General features: G+C 38.3%; 1 protein-coding gene across 2 annotated transcripts in view; it reads left to right on the forward strand.

The window, feature by feature from the left end:
• IQCH (IQ motif containing H) overlaps positions 1-20,554 on the forward strand; it is a 310,616-nt gene that overhangs the window by 171,992 nt on the left and 118,070 nt on the right. For both annotated transcript variants that reach the window (XM_058294384.2, XM_058294385.2), the window contains exons 8-11: positions 8,181-8,260; positions 10,067-10,105; positions 18,571-19,122; positions 19,805-19,871. In XM_058294384.2, the coding sequence (XP_058150367.1) occupies positions 8,181-8,260; positions 10,067-10,105; positions 18,571-19,122; positions 19,805-19,871 (738 nt within the window). The remainder of the gene's footprint in view (positions 1-8,180; positions 8,261-10,066; positions 10,106-18,570; positions 19,123-19,804; positions 19,872-20,554) is intronic.

Below are 20,554 nucleotides of genomic sequence, written 5' to 3' on the forward strand. Positions count from 1 at the left end.
CAGATATTTTGCTGAAGACAGTCCTGAGAAAGTGAGGTACAGAACTACCATATGGCCTGACAATCTCATTTCTAGGTGTATGCCCAGAAATATTGAAAGCACAGACTCAAAAGATGTTGGCCACTGATGCTTATAGTGGCATTATTCACAATTGCCAAAAGATGGAAACAACACAAATGTCCACCAACCAGTGAATGGATAAATAAAACGTGGTATGTACATACAATGGCATATTATTCAGCCATAATTGCTAGAATTTTACATATATGAGAAAGTTATTGGGATGAAAAGCTGGTTTTAATATAAATTCACATCAAAGCATAGCATACTGAAACTACAGAACATAAAACATAAAGAGAAAAAATCTTAAAGATGACCAGATAGAAAAGGCATCTTACCTACAAAGACATAATAAGATTTGCAGCATTCTTCTCAACAGCAAAAAGAGATTTCAAAAAACACTTGTGTACTATAGGAGGTAAAATAACTGTAATCCTAGAATTTTGTTCTAGCATATCTTGTCTTTCAAAGTTGAATATTAAATAATGTTATTTTCAGACATACAAAGACTAAGAAATTTCATTCCCATTTACCCTTGCTGAAAGAATCCCTTCATTAAGAAGAAACAAAATGTGTTAATAAATATACGTAACGGGAACGGACTTTGGCCCAGTGGTTAGGGCGTCCGTCTACCACATGGGAGGTCCGCGGTTCAAGCCCCGGGCCTCCTTGACCCGTGTGGAGCTGGCCCATGCGCAGTGCTGATGCGCGCAAGGAGTGCCGTGCCACACAGGGGTGTCCCCCGCGTAGGGGAGCCCCACGCGCAAGGAGTGCACCCATAAGGAGAGCCGCCCAGCGCGAAGGAGGGAGCAGCCTGCCCAGGAATGGCGCCGCCCACACTTCCCGTGCCACTGACGACAACAGAAGCGGACAAAGAAACAAGACGCAGCAAAAAGACACAGAAAACAGACAACCGGGGGAGGGGAGGGGAATTAAATAAATAAAAATAAATCTTTAAAAAAAAAAAAAAAAAAGATTAATAAAATTGGCAAATATTTAAAAAAAATATATATATATACGTAACTATTGACTATTAATATGATTTTTTAAATTGTATATAAAGAGATGAAACTGAAATTCAAAGCAACAGCAGGGAAGTTGGGAGAAGGAGTTTTTCAAAGGGAACTTAAAACCTGCCAATGTCTTTGACTTATTTAGACAGGGGTAGAAATACTGATTAACTTTAGACTTGTCTAGAAAAATGTAAATTTAAGACATATGCCAAACAATTAGGGGTACAAAAAGTAAAAAATTAGCATGTAGGAATAACCACCAAAAGAATAGAAATAGAATGTATGCCTTTCAAGTTAATGAAGGAAATGAATTGATGGTGACACTGAAAACTTGATCAATATAACAGAAGGCAGAAATGTAGAAAACAAGCAAAGTAAAAAACATGGCAAACAGCAAAACAGAATGATAGAAACAAATTGAAACTTGTCAGTTATTACAAGGAATGTAAATGGATTAATCTTTCATATTAAAATGTATAGAGATGCACAGATTTCATTTTAAATCTCTCCATATGCTATTTTAAAGAAATATACCTAAAATAAAACAGCACAGAAAGGATTAAGAAAAGAGAGAAAGACATGCCACTCAAACACTAAGCCAAAAGATATGGTATGAGCAATAATGATATCAATCTAATGAAATTCAAAATAAAAGCATACTATTAATAGGAGTAATGAAGTACACTACATATTGATAAAATATATAATCCACCAGGGAGATATACTCATAAATCCGGTGTGTGTGCCTAACAGCAAAGCTTAAACACAAAACTGATTGAATTTCAGGAGCAATTGGAAAATCCCCAGTCATAGAAGGAACTTCTAATATAATTCTCTCAGAAGTTAACAGATCAAGGATCCAAACTGTAAAGAAGGGTCTTCAAATGCAACTGACAATCTTAATCCACTGGACTACAAATAACTGCAATCAATAAGCAGAATACACCTTCTTTTCAAGCACACCAAGTATATTTATAAAAAGGATCTAATTTAAAATGCCAAAGAATTCCTATACAGACCGTATTCTGTGACCACAGTAGAATTATTAATAGAAATAAGACTATATATTGAAACTGAAAATCTCACTTTTAAAGATTGTATGGGGGAAGCGGATGTGCCTCAAGCGACTGGGCCCAGTCTGCCATATGAGAGGTCCAGGGTTCAATTCCCAGGGCCTCCTGGAGAAGGCACCCACATGAAGAGCTGGCCTGTGTTGAGAGCTGGCTCAACAAGATGACACAACCAAAAAGAGACAAAGAAGAGACAATGAGAGACACAACAAACCAGGAGCTGAGGTGGCTCAAGCAATTGAGAGCCTCTCTCCCACATCGGAAGGTCCTGGGATCTGTTCCCAGTGCCTTCTAAAGAGAAGATGAGAAGACAAGCAGACACAGAAGAGCTCACAGCAAATGAAAACAGAAAGCAGACAGAAAGCGTAAGTGGCAAGCAGGGGAGGGATAAATTTTTAAAGTAAATAAATCTTTAAAAAAATAAAAATAAGGATTGTATGGGTTAAAGAAGAAATCAGAGGTGAAATTCTGAAATGCTTTGAATCAAATGACAGCTAAAGTATTGCATATCAAAATTTGTGGTATATTATTAAATCAGTTCTTAGAGGGAAACTTATGCTTTTATGTGCATTTAATAGAAAACAAGAACATTTGAAGTGAGCTAAACTCAAAAAGCCAGGAAAGAAAAAGAAAACTGGAAAAAGTGAAAGGAAGAAAATAAAGATAAAAAACAGATATTTTTTACAAAACAAAAACAGTAAAAACAATCCCTTCAGAGTGAGGGTTCAACAGTGAGCCCATGACGCTAATGACTATGCTTGGGAGCTGATAAGCCTAAAATAAGAACAAGGCCTAGAGCAGCATTGTGCCTGGGAATTTCCTCCTGTCAGCCTTCATGTTGCTCAAATGTGGCCAGTCTCGAAGCCAAACTCAGCATGTAAATGCAATGCCTTCCCCCCAGCGTGGGACATGACACCCGGGGATGAGCCTCCCTGGCACCGAGGGACCACTATCAACTACCAACTGATGACGCAACTGGAAAATGACCTCATATGGAAGGTTCAACGCGGATCAGCGGAATATCCCTGTCTACATAAAATAACATGACTTTAAAATGCTGTTTGACCTAATGTAAGGGGGAAATGGAAAGGAGAAATGAGTTTATATGGCTACGAGTCTCTAAAAAAGAGTCTGGAGGCTGTCAGAAGGATTGCCCTTATGCACAACTGAGCAGAGTCAGAGAGACAGATAAAGCAGATACAACCCCCAGATATCGGTTCCTTCGAGGGCTAAAGAGACCCATGGGAGTTATGGTCATGGCCGATGGGGTTAACTACCAGGTCAGATGGCCCCTCTTTGGAACTGGTGTTTATGTGTGACGAATCTGGACTCAGATGGGATCTCTCTTCATAAGACTTTCATGCCAATGTGCTGGAGGTGCAGTTAGTGTAGGGGTTTAAGATATATTTAGGGGATTTGAATCTCTGGACTGACAATGTGATAGCCAGGTCCTGAGCCTCAACAGACTCCAGCACCTACAATCTGACTTATTGGGCTCACCACACTCAGCTAAGATGGAGTTGAAGAAGGACAACCACCACACCATGGAGCCTAGAGTGATTACAACTGAAAGTGGGAGGATTGCATCCAGCATCCAGGTGGAATCTGAGCCTCCTCTTGACATAGAGGTGCAATGGACACAACCAATCCAATGTCCACATAGAAAAGGTGGCATTGGATTGAGAAAAGTGGACATGATGGCTGATGGGTATGGGGAAAGGCAGGAAGAGATGAGAGGTGGAGGCGTCTTTGGGACATGGAGCTGCCCTGGATGGTGCTTCAGGGGCAATCACCGGACATTGTAAATCCTCACAGGGCCCACTGGATGGAATGGGGGAGAGTGTGGGCCATGGTGTGAACCGTTGACCATGGGGTGCGGGGGTGCCCAAAGATATACTTGCCAAATGCAATGGCTGTGTCATGATGATGGGAGGGAGTGTTGCTGAGGGGGGGGAGAGGTGAAGTGGGGGAGGTAGGGTTCAATGGGACCTCATATATATATATTTTTAATGTAATATTATTACAAAGTAAATAAAATAAAATTAAATTAAATTAAAAAAAAACAATCCCTTCAAATAAAAAACTGGCTTATTGAAAAGAATAGTAAAATAGGCAAACCTCTGGCAATAGTGATAAAGAAAGGAAAAGACAAGGCAAAAATAAGCAATATTAAAATGAAAAAAAGACAAATTACCTATCTAGTTAAATTTTTAAAAGTCTTTATGCCAATATATTTTTTAATTAATAGACTTTACTTTTAAAAACAGTTTCAGATTTATAGAAAAACTAATACCCACATACCCTCTGAAACAATACCTCCCAGTTTTCCCTATTAACATCTTGTCTTATTGTGGTATATTTGTTACAATCAATGACCAATATTGATACATTATTATTCACCAAAGTCAATAGTTTACATTAGGATTCACTGTTTGTGTTGTACAGTTCTATGGGTTTTGACAAATATATGTCATGTATTCACCCCTATGATGTCATGCAGAGTAGTTTCACCACCCTAAAAATCTGATGTTCCCCTTAATCATCCCTCCCTTTCTACCCTGAACCCTTCGCAGTCACTGGTCTTTTTAGTCTCTATAGATTTGCCTTTTCCAGAATGTTAAATAATGGAATGATACAGAATGTAACCTTTCCAGACTGCCTTCTTTCACTTAGCAATATGCATTAAGGTTCCTCCATGTCTTTTTTAAGCCAAATAGCTTATTTCTTTTCATTGCTGAACAATATTCCATTGTACGGATGTTGCCAATACATCTTAAAACATGAAATGAAAATTTTCCTAGAAAAAACTAAATTACCAAAATTAACTCAAGAAATAAGAGAAAACCTAAAGAAAACAATACCATTGGATAATTTGAATTGAACACATACATGCATATGTGCATACATACAAATGTATATCAGAGAAAAAGAGACCTCAGATCTTTTATAGGTGAATTGTATGAAACTTTAAAGGATCAGTTAATTCTTATTTTAGTGTTTAGTGTACCAATAATAAGTGATGAACTATCAGAACAAGAAATCAAGAAAAAAACTCCATTCACAATAGCAACTAAAAGAACCAATTATCTAGGAATAAATCTAATCAAAACTGGAGAAGTATAGTATAAGACAACATATAGAGAGATCAGTCTCACTTAGGAACATAGAGGCAAACAGTCTAAATAAAAGTTAGCAGTGTTCTTTAATTTTGATCATTATCAAGAAGGAATTTAAGCAAGATTCAGCATTAGAAAAATCTAACAATTCAGCATATTAAAATCAGATTAAGAAAGAAAAACTCCATGATCATTTCAATATAGACCCTAAAAATCATTCAGTATAATCCAACATTAATGATAAGAAAAACCCTCTGGCAAAGTTGAAGAATATTTTCTGTACCTGATAATATTATCAACCAAAACCCCAGAGAAAACAGTATTGTTATTAAGGCAATTTTAGAAGTATTCTGTTTCTCCATTAAAAGGAGGGACAGTTCAAGGATAACCACTGTTGCCACCATTATTGGACTTTGGACCTGAGGCCCTAACACAAAGGATAGAGGGAAGTAAAATAGGAAGGGAGCGAAGCAGGCAAGCAGGAAGGCCTTCAGGAAGGCTTGTGGCTTCAAATATCAGTAAACCTAACTACCAGTGTCTTACACAATGAGGAGTTTGTCTCACGCACAAGAAATCTGGAAATAAGGATTCTAGGGCAGGTGCTATTATGGAGGGTTGTCACGGAGCTCTTTCAGCTTCCCTTCTTTAGCATGTTTGAATTCATGCTCAAGCTTGCCCCCGTATAAGGTAGCTTCTGCAGACCTGAGCTTTACACATTACAGGAAAGAAAGAGAAAGTAGTCGCCCGTCTTTTCCGAGAAGCCCATGGGTGGACATCCCTTACATTTTCCACTGGTCCCATGGCCACTGGTAGCTATAAAGAAGACTAGGAAAGTGAATATCCATGGATAGGCTTAAGGTTAGGGTTAAGACTAGAGAAATACTTGTAGCAAATATTTAGTATGACAGTTACACTTGATCTAAACCATGTTTGAAAATGTTGTTCCTCTGTTGTACATGAAATAGATTTAATATTTGAGACATATACTAAAAAATGTATTTGTTTGTTTGAAATTCAAAGTTAACTGGGTGCCCTTCATATTTTTTTACTTTTTTTCATTTTTTGCTGAATGTGGCAACCCTAGGAACTGGGCATTTTGTCAGCCTGAAAAATTGATGTTCTATTAGCAAGGAAGAAAGGGGGATGGCTGCTTGACGGGCAAGTATCAGTGGTGCCATAGAAGCATACAAGTTTGTCCAGAAAGACAAGTTTTTTCCCCCTGACATTAACTCTGGCAAAATTTATCATTGAGATTTTCCCAGAAGGATAATCAGGTAGCAAAATGGGCAATGCTTAGAATAGTTTTGTAAAAGATGCAGACACATTCTACAAATGCATGTGTCCCATAAACAAGGCTATATGAAATTATGATTTAGTGACAACATTTCTGTCAGGAACTAAGAAAATATCATCCAGCTACCTTACTTTATTAACTTTTGAAAAAATTCTTAGAGGTACCATTAACTGTGGGTTATACATGTGAAATCACAAATCTTTCCGATCTTTAACCTGCTAAGTTTTATTAAATTTATTAAATGTTAAAGTTTTACTAAAATCCTTTAAAAGTTATTCCTATTGTCAGCTGCTATTTTGTTTCAACATGAGAATTTAACCATAACTCTTACTTGTTTGTAAGAACCTAAAGTTAAACAAAAGAGGTACTGAGTCTTGCAGACAATAGAATTAAGTTTGGTGAATCTGTGGGTTCAAAGCATGCTGGATGCAGGATGTGGACCAGCCCTCAGTAATGAGAGAACAAGATCCCAAGGGAACAGCAGGGTAGGAGAATGTAGAGGTCAAGGAAAAAATGTAGAGAGTTAAAATTGAATCTTCATCCACCATAGAAAACTGGTCAGGCTTGGGGAGAGTGGTAGACGACAAGCCACAGGCAGTCTCACAGCTAGGAAAACTTGCTGAAAGCCAGGTAAACTAGAGAGGTGGTAAAACTGGGTTGGTCAGATCCACCTCTGGTGGAGGTGTTTCAGTGATAAGACTTTGGAATTCCTGATACTTAAGAGGTGAATGAAGCTATTCCTGCAGCCCATTTGAGGCACTCCAAGAGGGACTGAGTCCTAGAGGTGAGATTCTAAATTGTATGCTGATTTTACTAGTGTACTTATTTGACCAACATCTGTCATTTCTTTGTAGACTGTTATTATAGAATTGACAGAAAAGGGGGTGAAAAGAGAGTGAGTTGAAAGAAGGCTCACTTCTTTTATTCAACTAACTATTTAAATAAATAAAGTGTTTGTACTCTTTCTTTGAAAGAGTAGCATAAGGATGCTTCTCCCCTGAGAACATCAGTCTTGGGCTGTTGCTCTCAGGCAACAGGAGAGATGTGGCTTCCCTCCCAAGTGTTACAGAGCATGGAGTCCTCCAGAAGTTGCTGTTTATAGATTTAATTAATTTCAAAAATAATCTTTACAGTTTTTTTTTACTTGTGTTGTTTCCCCAGGTCATTTAAATTCTTTAGAATTGTCTTTTTTAATCACTACACAGTATATTAGTTCATCATATATAGCTGTATTAATTACCTTTTAAATGAACTTGGAAATCTGGCTACTTAAAGAAATCTTATAGCAAAACATCTTATAAAACAAATATTATTCTCTAATTTGCTTACTTTAAAATTTTGCCTTCTTAGGAATAAGAAGGATTATAAGGGTTAAAGAAGGGCCTAAGGTGGGATGACCTTATATTCTGACGGAACTGTTGCCCACCATGCTCTTGACCTAGGAACCCTTTCCTTTTGAAATCAGTGATCATAGATGTTTCATTGAATTGGTACAGGAAAGACTAATAGTGAGCCGTCAGTGGTTGACAGAACCATTTGGCTCTCAAAATGCAAACATAATAGCATCCACCCACTGACTCAGCTTCTCTTTCTGGAAGACGTAATGTTGCACAACCTCCATCCACAGCACCTTTCATTACACCCCCGAAACCACCGTTGCCTCCAGCAGAAGAGAAGAAGGGCCCTGCCAAGAAACGAAGACCAAAGGTATTCATAGTTGTAATGAAAGAAAGAAAATTGTTCTTATTTCTAATATTGTCAGTGAGACTTTTAGTAATCCTCCCATGGTATAGAGTTGCACTTTTCACATAGAAAAAATAAAATTTCAGCTGCCATTGGGATGCATTTGCTTTTTAAAGGGGGATTGTTGTATAAGTTAACTCCACCATGACACTATTAGTGGGATCTAAAAAAAAATTAAATTATGTTGCATTACTTGTTGCAAGGTTGACTGGGAAACCTAGCTAGTCAGGAGTCCAGTAATTTGGAATACAATAGCTATTTCTTTATATCCAAATTTTTATTGTCTAGGGTGTGTTATTGTGAGGTTTTACAATATTTCATTTGTCTTTTTATGCTTAGGATAAAAATGCAAACCCTCTAATTTTGAACAGAATACCTTAATGAGGAAGGGAAGGAATTCTGAATTATCTAACATTAGGACCTCTCAGCACAACATAATTTATCCTCATGGACTTTCCCCCTGTTTGAAACTGGTGGATTTATGTAGCTTGGCCTTGCTTTCTTATGTCTATGGGCTACAGACAGACTTGTGGTAATTGAAACTTTTCACCATGGAAAGGAGACAGCTGGCAGTGTCTTTTTCTGGGCTTACCCTATGTGGTCATCATGTTTACAGCTGCTCCCATAAAAGAAAGAAAGAAAGAAATATTGCAAAGTGGCACAGAAAAAATTAATGCTACTGGGTCTACATAATAACCTATTACCTGTTCTTGCAGACCTTGATCTTTTAATGCCCCAATCTTCCTTAAGATGTTTTCACTGTATTTTCAGCACTGGTGGGGTATTTCCCTTTAAGAGATTTTCCAGGCTGTTTATGTAGCAGCATGTCTTGTGACCCCCTCCAAGTTGCCATGGCAAATATTTGTGTTTCACAAAAAATGTGGGTAAAAAAACATCAATGTAAATGGCCAAATCCCAAGACAGACAGCCCTTCAGGCGAGTGTTTGGCCTGCACCATTATTGTTTCAAATTCAGCTGTTTAACAGGCTGTGAGAAGGCCATGGGCTAATGTGCATAATGGGAACAGGCGGAGGCACCTGTTTTGATTCTCACTGTTCCGTGCTCTCAGGTCCTACTGTTTTATAGATAACAGATCTACAGGTAATACAAATATTATGACTAAGTTTTAGCCAGTAAGTGGTCTAACTCAAAAAATATATGTTTGAAAAATAATGACCTATTTTCTGAGTGCTAATTACCCCTGGCTTTAATTTCCTCTCTGTTGAGTTCACAAAGCTTTCCCCTACTGTTAGGAGCAGTAATATTTAAAGACTATTTCCTGTGGTCCCAGATTGATACATTTCTGAATTGACTCTTCAATAGTAAATGTAATTATTCATATACTTTGTGCAAAGTGTTCTGGACCTAGAAGTTAAAAGACTTAACAGAAGGGCTGCAAACTGCCTTGCAGGTGATCCAACCACTACAGACGTTAGTCTGTCTCCACCATCGGGCAATGTGGTGGCACACAGAGAAGACCATCCTTCTCTAGGTATCCCCGAGAAGTGAGATTTGGCAAAAATTATATTCGTTTTGTAAATATTTTGTCAAACTCCACATTCAAAACAAACAGGACTATTGGCAAGCAAAACATCATTGTTTCTGGGTGTGGGAAAAGTCTTTCTAATTATTAGCTCCAGCCTGCATGGAAAGAGGGAATAGGCTGGCCCAGCGGGGGAAGCAAGAGAAGACGCTGCCCCTTCTATTTGTTTTGTAAAATTGCCCATGAGAGTCATTTTGATTTAAACTGTGTCTCGTTCTTCATTGTAGGGGAAAGGCAAAAGGTCAAGAGGACGTCCCGATAGGAAGGTCTGTAATTTGTGTGACTAGTTGAAATTTGGGGTCTGTCACCTGATGTCCCTTCTTTTTGCTGCAGGGCACAAGTATGGGAGGCAGGTTTGGCAGCTGGAGACTGCAATAGAAGATCTTTCGCTCTTCCATTATAAAAGAAATTTGATCATGTTTTCAGAAAAAAACATAGTCCATTTAAAGTGAAAAACTTTTTTTGCTCTTTGTTGGGACTGAATTACTTCTCAGGCTTTAGTCCAAAAAGGTGATTTAGTATCCTTAAAATTTGGCTGAATCACATCAGCCCTCAACCTCCATCTAAGATTTACATCTTTTAAAAGCACATTTAAAAAGAAATAAAATGTGAAACATAAATTCACTTGTTTCCCAGCATGTGCTTGGGTATATGTGTACATACGTGCACACATGAGCACACACCGAATGTGTGATGTTGTTGGTAAAGGTTTGGGATTTGGAGTTAAGTTGACCACAACAAATAAGGTAGCAAAAAAAGTTGGGAAAATAAAATGGTCTCCACAATATAGCAAGTTAATGCCAGCAAGGAACATTCCATAGGTCCATGTATGAGGAGTGAAAGCCTTGATCTTGAAGCAGGAATGCACTGAATTCTCCTCTATCTAGAACTTTGTGAAACTCACATTCTCTCTACCTCAGTTTCCTCCTCTGACAAACGATGATACTGCCTTTCCTCTACAGGGTTACTGTGAGGATTAGATGAGTAATCTGTGTGAAATGCTTTGAGAACTATAAAGCTAAAAATTAAAAAATAATATTAAAAAAAGAGAGAACTATAAAGTACTTGTTACCATAATTCATCAGTCCATTTTTCAGAGTATCCTCTAGGCCTCCCTTTCTCGGTGATCTTATCAGTAAGAATTTCAGGGGTGCTTAACTACTTTTCAAAGAAAAATAGTCCGCCTTTCTATCCCCTTATCCTGCAACTGGGGCTGCTTGGGCTGTACGTCCCCAGTGATTGCACATAGTCCTTCTGAACCTAAACAAACTGCTCCTTGATAAAACAACCAATGCAATTAGATCCTTCCTAAGCTTCCCTTGACTTGCTTACTGTGAAGGAATTGTGAGCTTGTCTCTGTACTTTAAAAATAGGATGTGCTTTAACAACACTAAGGTGTTAATTATCTGGAATATTTATAACAGCTAACGTTGAATGGGCATATCCTGTGTGCGTGGCACTAAGCACCTTCAGTACCCACTGAATCCTCACAGCAGCCCCAACCTCTGTGCTGTTGTTGCCCCCAAGGCCGCTCAGCTAGTAAAGGGTGCAGAGGATCCTGCTGATGGAATGAGACTCCAGAGTTTGTGCCCTCTCCCACATACCAGGCCAGGAAGTCATCTACACGGGCGAGTTTTCCAAATACTACTACTACTGCTACTATTACTGCTGCTACTACTACTACTACTACTACTACTACTCCTACTACTGCTACTGGCTAACGTGTATTGAGTGCTTACTCTGTACTGGGTTCCTAATGCTTTAAGTGCATTATCTCACTTCATCTTCACATCTCTATGTAGTATATACTGTTATTACTGGAGGAACTGGATACAGAGATGTTAAGCTAATCCAACTACTAAATAACAGAGCCAGAAAACAAAACTAGACCACGTGGCTACCAGAGCCCCAAAGCATTACAAAAATTTGAAAAGTCCCAATCTTATTTATTTATTTATTGAGGTACAGGGCCAGGGATTTAGCCTGGGACCCTGTATGTGGGAAGCCGGTGCTTAACCACTGAGCCACATCAGCTCCCCTGAGTTGGTTTTCTCATTTGTTTGCTTGTTGTTTGTTTTTCTTTGTTTTTTTAGGAGGCACAAGGGATTAAACCAAGGACCTCCCATGTGGGAAGCAGGCACTCAACCACTTGAACCACATCCGCTCCCCTCAATCATTTTTTAATAGAAGTCTTTTAAAAATATATTATATCTCTGCCTTCCTAGTATAATTTGGTACTTTCTCTGGCCACTATCATATATACATTTATCCAATTTTTGTAACTTTTTGTTTCTTTCCTTCAATATCAAGACATAAGTTGTCATCTCTGCTTGTTTCTGTCATGTCTGCTTTTATTGTCTCTAACTTTAATAGCTTTTTCTCTCTTCTAGATCAGTTAGCCAAATAAACAAAACTCCCGAAATTAAGTTCAAGTCAGTCAGGCTCTGCTTAAAAATCCAAGAGTAAAATAATAAACTAAAAGTTGAGTCTGTAACAGTTATTTCAAGAACTCTGAGGCCTTTATCTTCAGGAATCTAGTTCAAAGATTTGAAGTTGCTGAAATTGCCTGCCTCAGCAAATAAATTTATCACAAGGCAGGTATAATAATAACCAAGGAAAGATCCACTTAATTAATATTTTGGCAATAAAAAAACTATTTGCATGGATAAAACAAGCAAATAAATAAATATACTTATTTGACTATAAGGGTTCAGACTAAATTTATGAGAATGTTTGATTCTGGGAAGGGGGTAGAAGAGGAATGAAGCTGAGAAGAAATACAAAGAGGACTTCACTTGTACCTAATAAATAATTTCTTTTCTTTAAAAAATAAATTGTGAAGCAAAGAAGACAAAAGCTTGACCTATGTCCTTGGTAGCTTTTTACATTACTCTCTATGCTTTTTTTATTTTCAATATTTTTCCAAATAAAAAAAAAAAAGAAAAACTTTCCATATAAAAGAAGGGGAAAAAGCCCTATTTCCTAAACCATACCTCTACTGTAAAATTTTCTTTGATATAAAAAGAATGGGTTTGGGTGATAATATTTTAATCTTAAATTTGGGGTCTCACTTCTCTCAGTCATTTTGTGATGTTGTTGTTTTCTTTAGTATTTTCCCAACATACATTCTTGATCCTCTTCATCGAAAATGTGATTATTTTGTAGGTGAGTCAGCTGAAATAGTGGATCAAGTATCATATATGGCATTGAACACATCACTGCCTCTATCTGGTCTCATTTCCCTCCATCTGTATAAGGAGGAGATTGGCCCAGATGAGTGTTTTCAAGGAGCTTCCGTGTGCTCGTAATGCTCATCCCAGCCCCCTACCCCACACCACCAAGGGAAAGGAGAGAAGTGGGAGTTCCCAGCAGGTGGGGCTCTAGGCCCTTCACATGCAGAGAAGCTATGTTGTCTATTATACCTTTTTACTATCAAATTACATGGTATTTAAAGTGTCCCAGGCTTAAAGATAAAAACTTCAAAAAGCATTGGGTGATATCTTGCAGCAGGTTTGCCTTTAACTTGTCACATCTCATGGGGGAATAAGTCTACTTCTTGAAGAGTGCAAAGTGCCTCCCTGGTTGGCTTTGTGCTCTCAGTATAATCCAGGCTCCTTTCTTGGCTTTCCCTAAAGGGTTAAGGAGAATGTGGGTCTTATTTTGATAAGAATTAAAGCTCTGCCATTGGGTGATACATGAGATTCAAAAAGAAGTCCAGGGAAGCAGACTTGGCCCAGTGGTTAGGGCGTCTGTCTACCACATGGGAGGTCCACAGTTCAAACCCCGGGCCTCCTTGACCCGTGTGGAGCTGGTGCACAGTGCTGATGCACGCAAGGAGTGCCCTGCCACGCAGGGGTGTCCCCCGCATAGGGGAGCCCCACACGCAAGGAGTGTGACCCATAAGGAGAGCCACCCAGCGTGAAAGAAAGTGCAGCCTGCCCAGGAATGGCACCGCACACACAGAGAACTGACACAGCAAGATGACGCAACAAAAAGAAACACAGATTCCCATGCCACTGACAACAACAGAAGCAGACAAAGAAAGAACACACAGCAAATAGACACAGAGAACAGACAACCAGGGCAGGGGGTAAGGGGAGAGAAATAAATAAATAAATAAATCTTAAAAAAAAAAAAGTCCAAGGCTGTTTTTTTTTAAGACTCATTTTCCCTCATAAAACTTCATTTGACTTAACATCTTTTCCAGCCTATCAAATATGAAAGAGTAACAGGTAAAGGACAGGTTGACTTTGATGAAGGAGGTTGTAGAAGGAAGGCTGAGCAAGGAGAGTACAGCTTAATAAGGGCTATATGGAGCGTTGTAGGTATAGGGCTGTGGGCATTGGTGAGGCAGTGGTTGCACAAGGCAGGGTATGGAAGAGAAAACACCAAAAGGGAAGAGAGAACGACCAGATAAGGCAGATGGAGAAAGGGTAACAAAAACAAACTTCATCCAGTGTACTTGTTCTCCTTCTCTTTAGTTCCATATGTATTTGGGATGTTTAGGAACAAGATTTTTGTCTTATAGCAACAAAAATAATGTTGTAGAAGTTAAGATATACTAACTAATTGTATGAGCTTGGTCAAGTCACTTAACTACTCTGAGCCTCAGTTTCCTCATCTATGGTAATAATCACACCAACCAGGAGGGAAGCACTTTCAAAGTCTCGTTATACATGTTATCACTCTAATCTTCACTGGAACCCTGCAGGGACCTCTCATTTTTACAGATGAGAAAATTTAGATTCAGAAAGAGTAGTAACTTGCCCAAAAGTAGGTAGCAGATAGTGGCAGAGCTTGGACTTGAACCCAGGTTAGTCTGACTTCAAGGCCAACACTCATTTCCTTGGGCCTAGCAAGGCCTATGGAATAAAAGGCAAAGCCAAATATTCTGCAAGATCCCTCATGCCCTGAAATTCAGGGCGGGATTATGCTGAATCCCTGAACGCTGATTAGGTTAGTCATTCTATCTGAATACAACGTGGATCTTTTAAACAATGCTAGCCAGCTGAGGTTCTAATGTCTACTCTGTACAAACCTCAACACATCATGGACCCTCAAAAAATATTAAAACCAAAGTCAAACAAATGGCATCCCTTGTCTTCAGGGAATAATAAAGACCCCACCTCTGAGAGCACTCCATTCATATTCTGAATCTAAGCTCTCACTTATAGTCATAATGTGCAGGAAGAACTTACTCTTTTTCACACAATGCAATTTCCTAGGCTAATTACTAATATATATATTTGGGTGTCTGAGGAACTAAATATTGGCTCATAGATTCAAAAGTAATTTAGTCTATACTTCTAATCAATGGGACGATTATCATTCTCTAACAAAGATATCCATATTGGATCATCCCAACCAGGAGATAATCCATTTGACCATTTACCACCAGATCTTGCTTATATCTAATTTAGGAGTCCTCAGCAACTTAGGCCTATAGCCATGTGAATGAAAAAAAATTTTTATAAAGACATTCAGCTTAGAGATACATTCTCTTTTTCTGTACTTTTTCTTTATGGTAGTTATTTTTAAATTTTAGAATGTAATAATTTTGCCTCACTCTATAATTTACTGACATATAATCATCTGCCTTCCAATTTTTTTGTTTTAGATTTAGGACTTTCCCTAAATAACTGCTCCCTAAATTCTCAAAGTTACCTAAATTAGTGCTTATACCATGTTAATGAAGAACAAACTTTCCCAGCTAGTTTACTCAGTTACAGCAAGATGCTAATAATTTTGCCAGGACCACAGGTTTGGGCTGTGTGGGCCAGTTAGTGAGTCCAGGAATATCACAAAATTGTGTCCCCGGTCCCAAGAAGGACTAGATGAGAATGTGGATATCGCAACACAGACCCACCCCCACTATAAGGAAATAATTTTGCTATTAAATCAGTAATATCATATTGGAAGTGTAGCACACCTTTACAAGAAGGAAGAAAGAAAGGCAGGGAAAGAGGGTAGAGGGGGGAAAAGACAGAAAGGAAAGGAAGGAAAGGGAGGGAAGGAAGGGAGGGAGGAAGGGAGGAAAACAAATAAGAGTAGACAAGTTCAAGGAGATAAATAGTAAAAGAAGAAAAACAGAAGGAACCAGTACCTGAAACATGGCGTGACCTTTAATCAGGACTCTTATTCCTAGCAGGCTGTGAAGCAGCTTTGTCTTTACCTGCTCAATGGATCTCACAATGCTGATGCACTGCTTTAATTTGGGAAACCTTTCTCTTGAGAGGAATGTCTTTTCTTGCTCTAAGTCTCAAGTGCTCCCAAGTGTGGCATTCTCTGTGACAGATGTACTACATTTATGCTTTAGCTAACTCCAAACCCATAGCTTCCCAGTGCCTGAGTGGTCTATTTGATGTCCAAGAGTGTTTTCCTTTGAGAGCAGGTCTTTACTGGAATACCATCCTAGAAGGTAGGGAGGTGTAATCCCTTTGTTCTAAACACCAACTGGTAAACTCTGTAATCCCACCCCTACCGCAGAGCTGGTTTTCCCCAGGTCTAACTTGCATTTGCTGATGCACATAAATACCCTAGACCTACCCCCTGGAAAAGCGCTGTCCAAGAGAGATTTGAGTCCCTTCCTTTCTGAACTCCTCCCCAGGTTGCCCCATTTTCATAGGTGGTCCCAATTCCACATAACTCTCTGTAGAGATAAGGAATTTAAAAACTGTTAGAACATCTACAAAGAGACCAGATTCTCTGGCAAATCTCCTATCCATAACTCTGCTTCTTATAGGAATTTCAAGGTCTTGTTGACAGGATCAAACATGTGACTGGAAGGCCCAGCCAGCTCCATCCATGTCCATCTGTGATGCTTTTGCATGTCTGTTTCTCACTGATGAAGTACTGCATTCTTCTCTGAATTCCAGCCTTCCCTCCATCAGAACCTATTCTCGAAGTGAGGCAGAAACATAGCCATAGGCCATTTCTGTTGGAACATGTGCCACTTGTCTCCACCAGGAGTTGTAGCTCCTCCTTCCAGCTCTGATCTCTGCTAAAGAAAGCATTGCTTCTCTCAATCTGCTCTTGCCCTTTCAAAAAGAAGGAATTTATTTCCATCTACCAAACAGCTTGCATACTCTTTGATTGGATCAAAAGGAGCTATAGTCTAGGAGAGAAGACTTCTCTCATTGTTCTTATGCCTTATAACAGCTCTTAAATTAAAAGTAAAGCATGAATGTAACATTAAAAAAATAAAGACAAAAAAAAAGTAAAGCGAAGCTCACTGCTGTTTAAAGTCTTCCTCTAAAGTTAAAGGAAATTCCTAATTTGGAATTAACACTTGTTTTTCAGCATTTTTACTTGAGATGATAGTTCTAATTCTTTAATTTCATGGTCTAGAATCTAAGAAAAGAAAAAGAGTTTAAGGTGTGTTTTTTTCTTGTGTTTACTTATTATTGCTTTAATTGTCAATATAACTCTTGGATTACCTTTCTCTTAGGTGGTTTTCTGCCTTGAATTTGTTAATTAATATCAGTTAACATGTATTTAGGAAAGGAAAGGGTAAGCATGAACAATCTAACATAGTAATACTCAAAATGCAGAGTAATATAATCCTACAATTTGGTAAGGGTGGGTTTATACATCTGAAAATGTTGACATATTGGAGACAATCTGTTCCTTAATTCCCTAAGCAATAAAAAGTGATCATCACAGCAGGCTGATACCTGGCTTACTTAGAAGGTGAAATGGGAAACTCTCTCCCCAACACCCCAGACACAGACCATGGGACAGAGTGCCTGTTTTTCTAGTGCTACAGGTTTCAATCATTGAAACATAGTCGTTTCACAGTGGAAATAGACACAACAAATTTTGCTTTTCTCTTTTTCTTTCTTAAAGATGTTTTTGTCATCCAAACCTTTTCTGATTTCATTTTTTAAGTATCATTTACTCATTTTTAATACAACAAAGCATAAAGAAGAAAACAAAACCCCCAAAAAAGCCCATTATCCCATTCTTAAGAGAACCCCACTTGACATTTAAAAATAAAAGTAGTGTATTTTCACAACTTAAAAATTCAATTAGTACAGATAGGGAAAAAAAAAGAAAAGCAAATGCTTACTTGGTTTTATTTGTTATGGCATTTCAGATTCTGATCTAGCTGGTGTCAGCCCCAGATGTGTCCCTAGGAAGTCATCAGATTTAAGAATAAAAGAACGCTTGTCAAGAGAAACCTAGAAAATGAAAGGGATGGGTTTTATAAAACAACCTTGTAAATATTATTAAAAAATCATCCCTTCAATATTAAGAGAAAGTGGCAAAAGAACTCTAAAATTTTTAGAAAGAGGTGACCTGTTAGAAAATCAGCTTTAATTGGCATATTTGAAGTTTTCCTGAAGACTGCAGAGAAAGGCTTCACTCTGTTTTTCAGGATTGGTAAATAAATTATGAACAAGGAAGCAATGACACGTTTCTCTAGGACCACCTGTGCATGGGTATAAAATAAATCCAGAGATTATGGGGTCAGCTGACCATATAAAGTGAAGTAAATACCTAAGTAAATACCTAAATTTATAAAAATGTTAATAGCTTTGTGTGACCCCTAAGGTATTCTTCTGATAATGAGTTTTATGATGTATACTGACTAGATTTTTCTAATGTGTGTGTTAAAACAATAGGATCCATATGCTCAAACACTGATCAGTAAATGATATTTGTGTCTTGACCACTTACTTAAAGGAGATCACAATTATATTTCATTTCTGGCAATACTTTCCTTCCACAGGCTGTGAAAGTCACAACACCTTCTGGAGTTCTGAAAACACCATGGAATTATGACTTTTATATTTATAATGGCATCATAGACAAGACAACCCCAGACTTCTTAGCATTCAAGAAACATTTTAGCTTAGTTTGGGGAAGTATTTTTTCTCTCTTGGAACACATCGAGAAGTTTCTCAAGGACTATGCAATACCAGAAGTCAAAATAAAAGGAAATAAATTGGTGGCCCTGCTTCCAGACTTTGAGTTGAAGAATAAACTTACCAGATATGACTTTCTCTCAGTGTTAGAGAACCCAGTTGATGTTCAAATGATCTTAAATTCTCCAGGTCAGAGGTACAAGGGCCAAGATGGAAAATTGGAAGCCATCATCAAGATCCAAGCCACATGGAAATGCTACAGGGCAAGAAAATTCTTCCTCTTTTATCGCCGGCAGAAGTGGGCATCAGGTGTGATTGCCATTGCTTGGCTTTTACATTGCCATAAGACTCGACTGAAAAAGATCCTGAAGGAGTCACGTCAAAGACACCTGGAGAATTTCCGCATTCGAGCCAAGGTATACAAGGTTGCCAGCTGTTAAGGCAAACCTCTTTTTGTAAACACTTTTTGCTTGAGCAATTGCAATAAGTTGTCTCTTTATCTTCCCTTCCTCTCTCCAACTACCCTCCCTCTCAGCCTCTCTTGCCTTTGGTCTCCTCCAATCATACATTTATTTGTGCATCATTTTTTAGCCCTAATCAGGAGTCTGCCTTTACGGCTGCAAAATCTGTTGCAAATTTTCTATAGAAAAAAGTCCCTTCACTTTGACTAGGGTAGCTCTGTCAGAAAATCAATGTTTTTACTGCGTTACCTTTTCTCACTATATATACCTTCTGGCACTTTAATTTGCTAGGAAAAAAAAATCCTCTCTTGTCTACATTGCTGTCACCACTTTGTCAGAAAGTATTTAAGTTTGCAGACAGCCTTTTAATTAGTGCTCACAATTTCATTTATGTTTGCTTTCTCTTTTTTTCATTCATATTCTGTTAATTAAGTGAGCTGCCTCTAATCTTCCCCTGCCAGTAGCATCATGTAGCCACCTAATTAAATTAATTGGGGAAGATGTTTTAAGTATGTAATTAAATCAATTAATATAATTTATGCCTGGCTTAACTGTACAGTTGAAAAACAGCTGAAGTTTGACTAGATGAATCCACTACAGCTTCCTGTCACTGATCAATGCTCTTCTTGATTTTTAGCATCTGGCAGCCAACTGGAATCGCATCAGGACCTCCAGGAGGACTATTATCCATATCCCATCATTAGGTATAACACTTTTGCCTGCAAATCTATCAGCAACCTCTATTACCCACCACATTATGGCTCCTTGATTGAGTTCAAGGAAGGCCCCTTGTTTTATTCAAATTGGTCTCGGCAGGAAAATGTTCTCGACATGATGAGAGTAATAACACAGGGCCCTCGCTCGAAACGGCGTTTAATTTGGGGATTAAGCAAATAAAGTCATTATGTGGGGGCTGCTATTCAGTGGAGAGGTGATTTGCTGTAATTCGCTTTCATCTGTATGAAATGAACTAAAAAGTTGTATTTTTCCCCCTGAAATAACAGATAATGTTTTCGATCTTCTCTAATGATAGAAGAACGCAGGCTTGTGTGTGTTGTTGCTGTTACGCCAGTAAGCCAGGATATTGCTTGTACACTGTTTTTAATCAAATGTGCAGTCAAAATGATAAGCTACATTCTCTGAAATTATTTAGTTCTAATTACGAGCAGATGGGATGCTTTATTTGCACCTAGGGCGCCTGAGCAAAAGGAAATGCTGTGTGAACAAGAATAATTAAGAAGTTGAATAGTGTTTTTTGCGCTTAAATAATCTGCAGTTTCATGTTAATTAGCACTAATGTAATTATTTAATTACATTTATGAATTGGGAAACTTAAAAGCTGTTGTCTGCAACACGGTGGCAAAATAGGTATGCCAAAATGATGCTG

Source organism: Dasypus novemcinctus, chromosome 3 (assembly GCF_030445035.2).
Source record: "Dasypus novemcinctus isolate mDasNov1 chromosome 3, mDasNov1.1.hap2, whole genome shotgun sequence".
Taxonomy (NCBI): domain Eukaryota; kingdom Metazoa; phylum Chordata; class Mammalia; order Cingulata; family Dasypodidae; genus Dasypus; species Dasypus novemcinctus.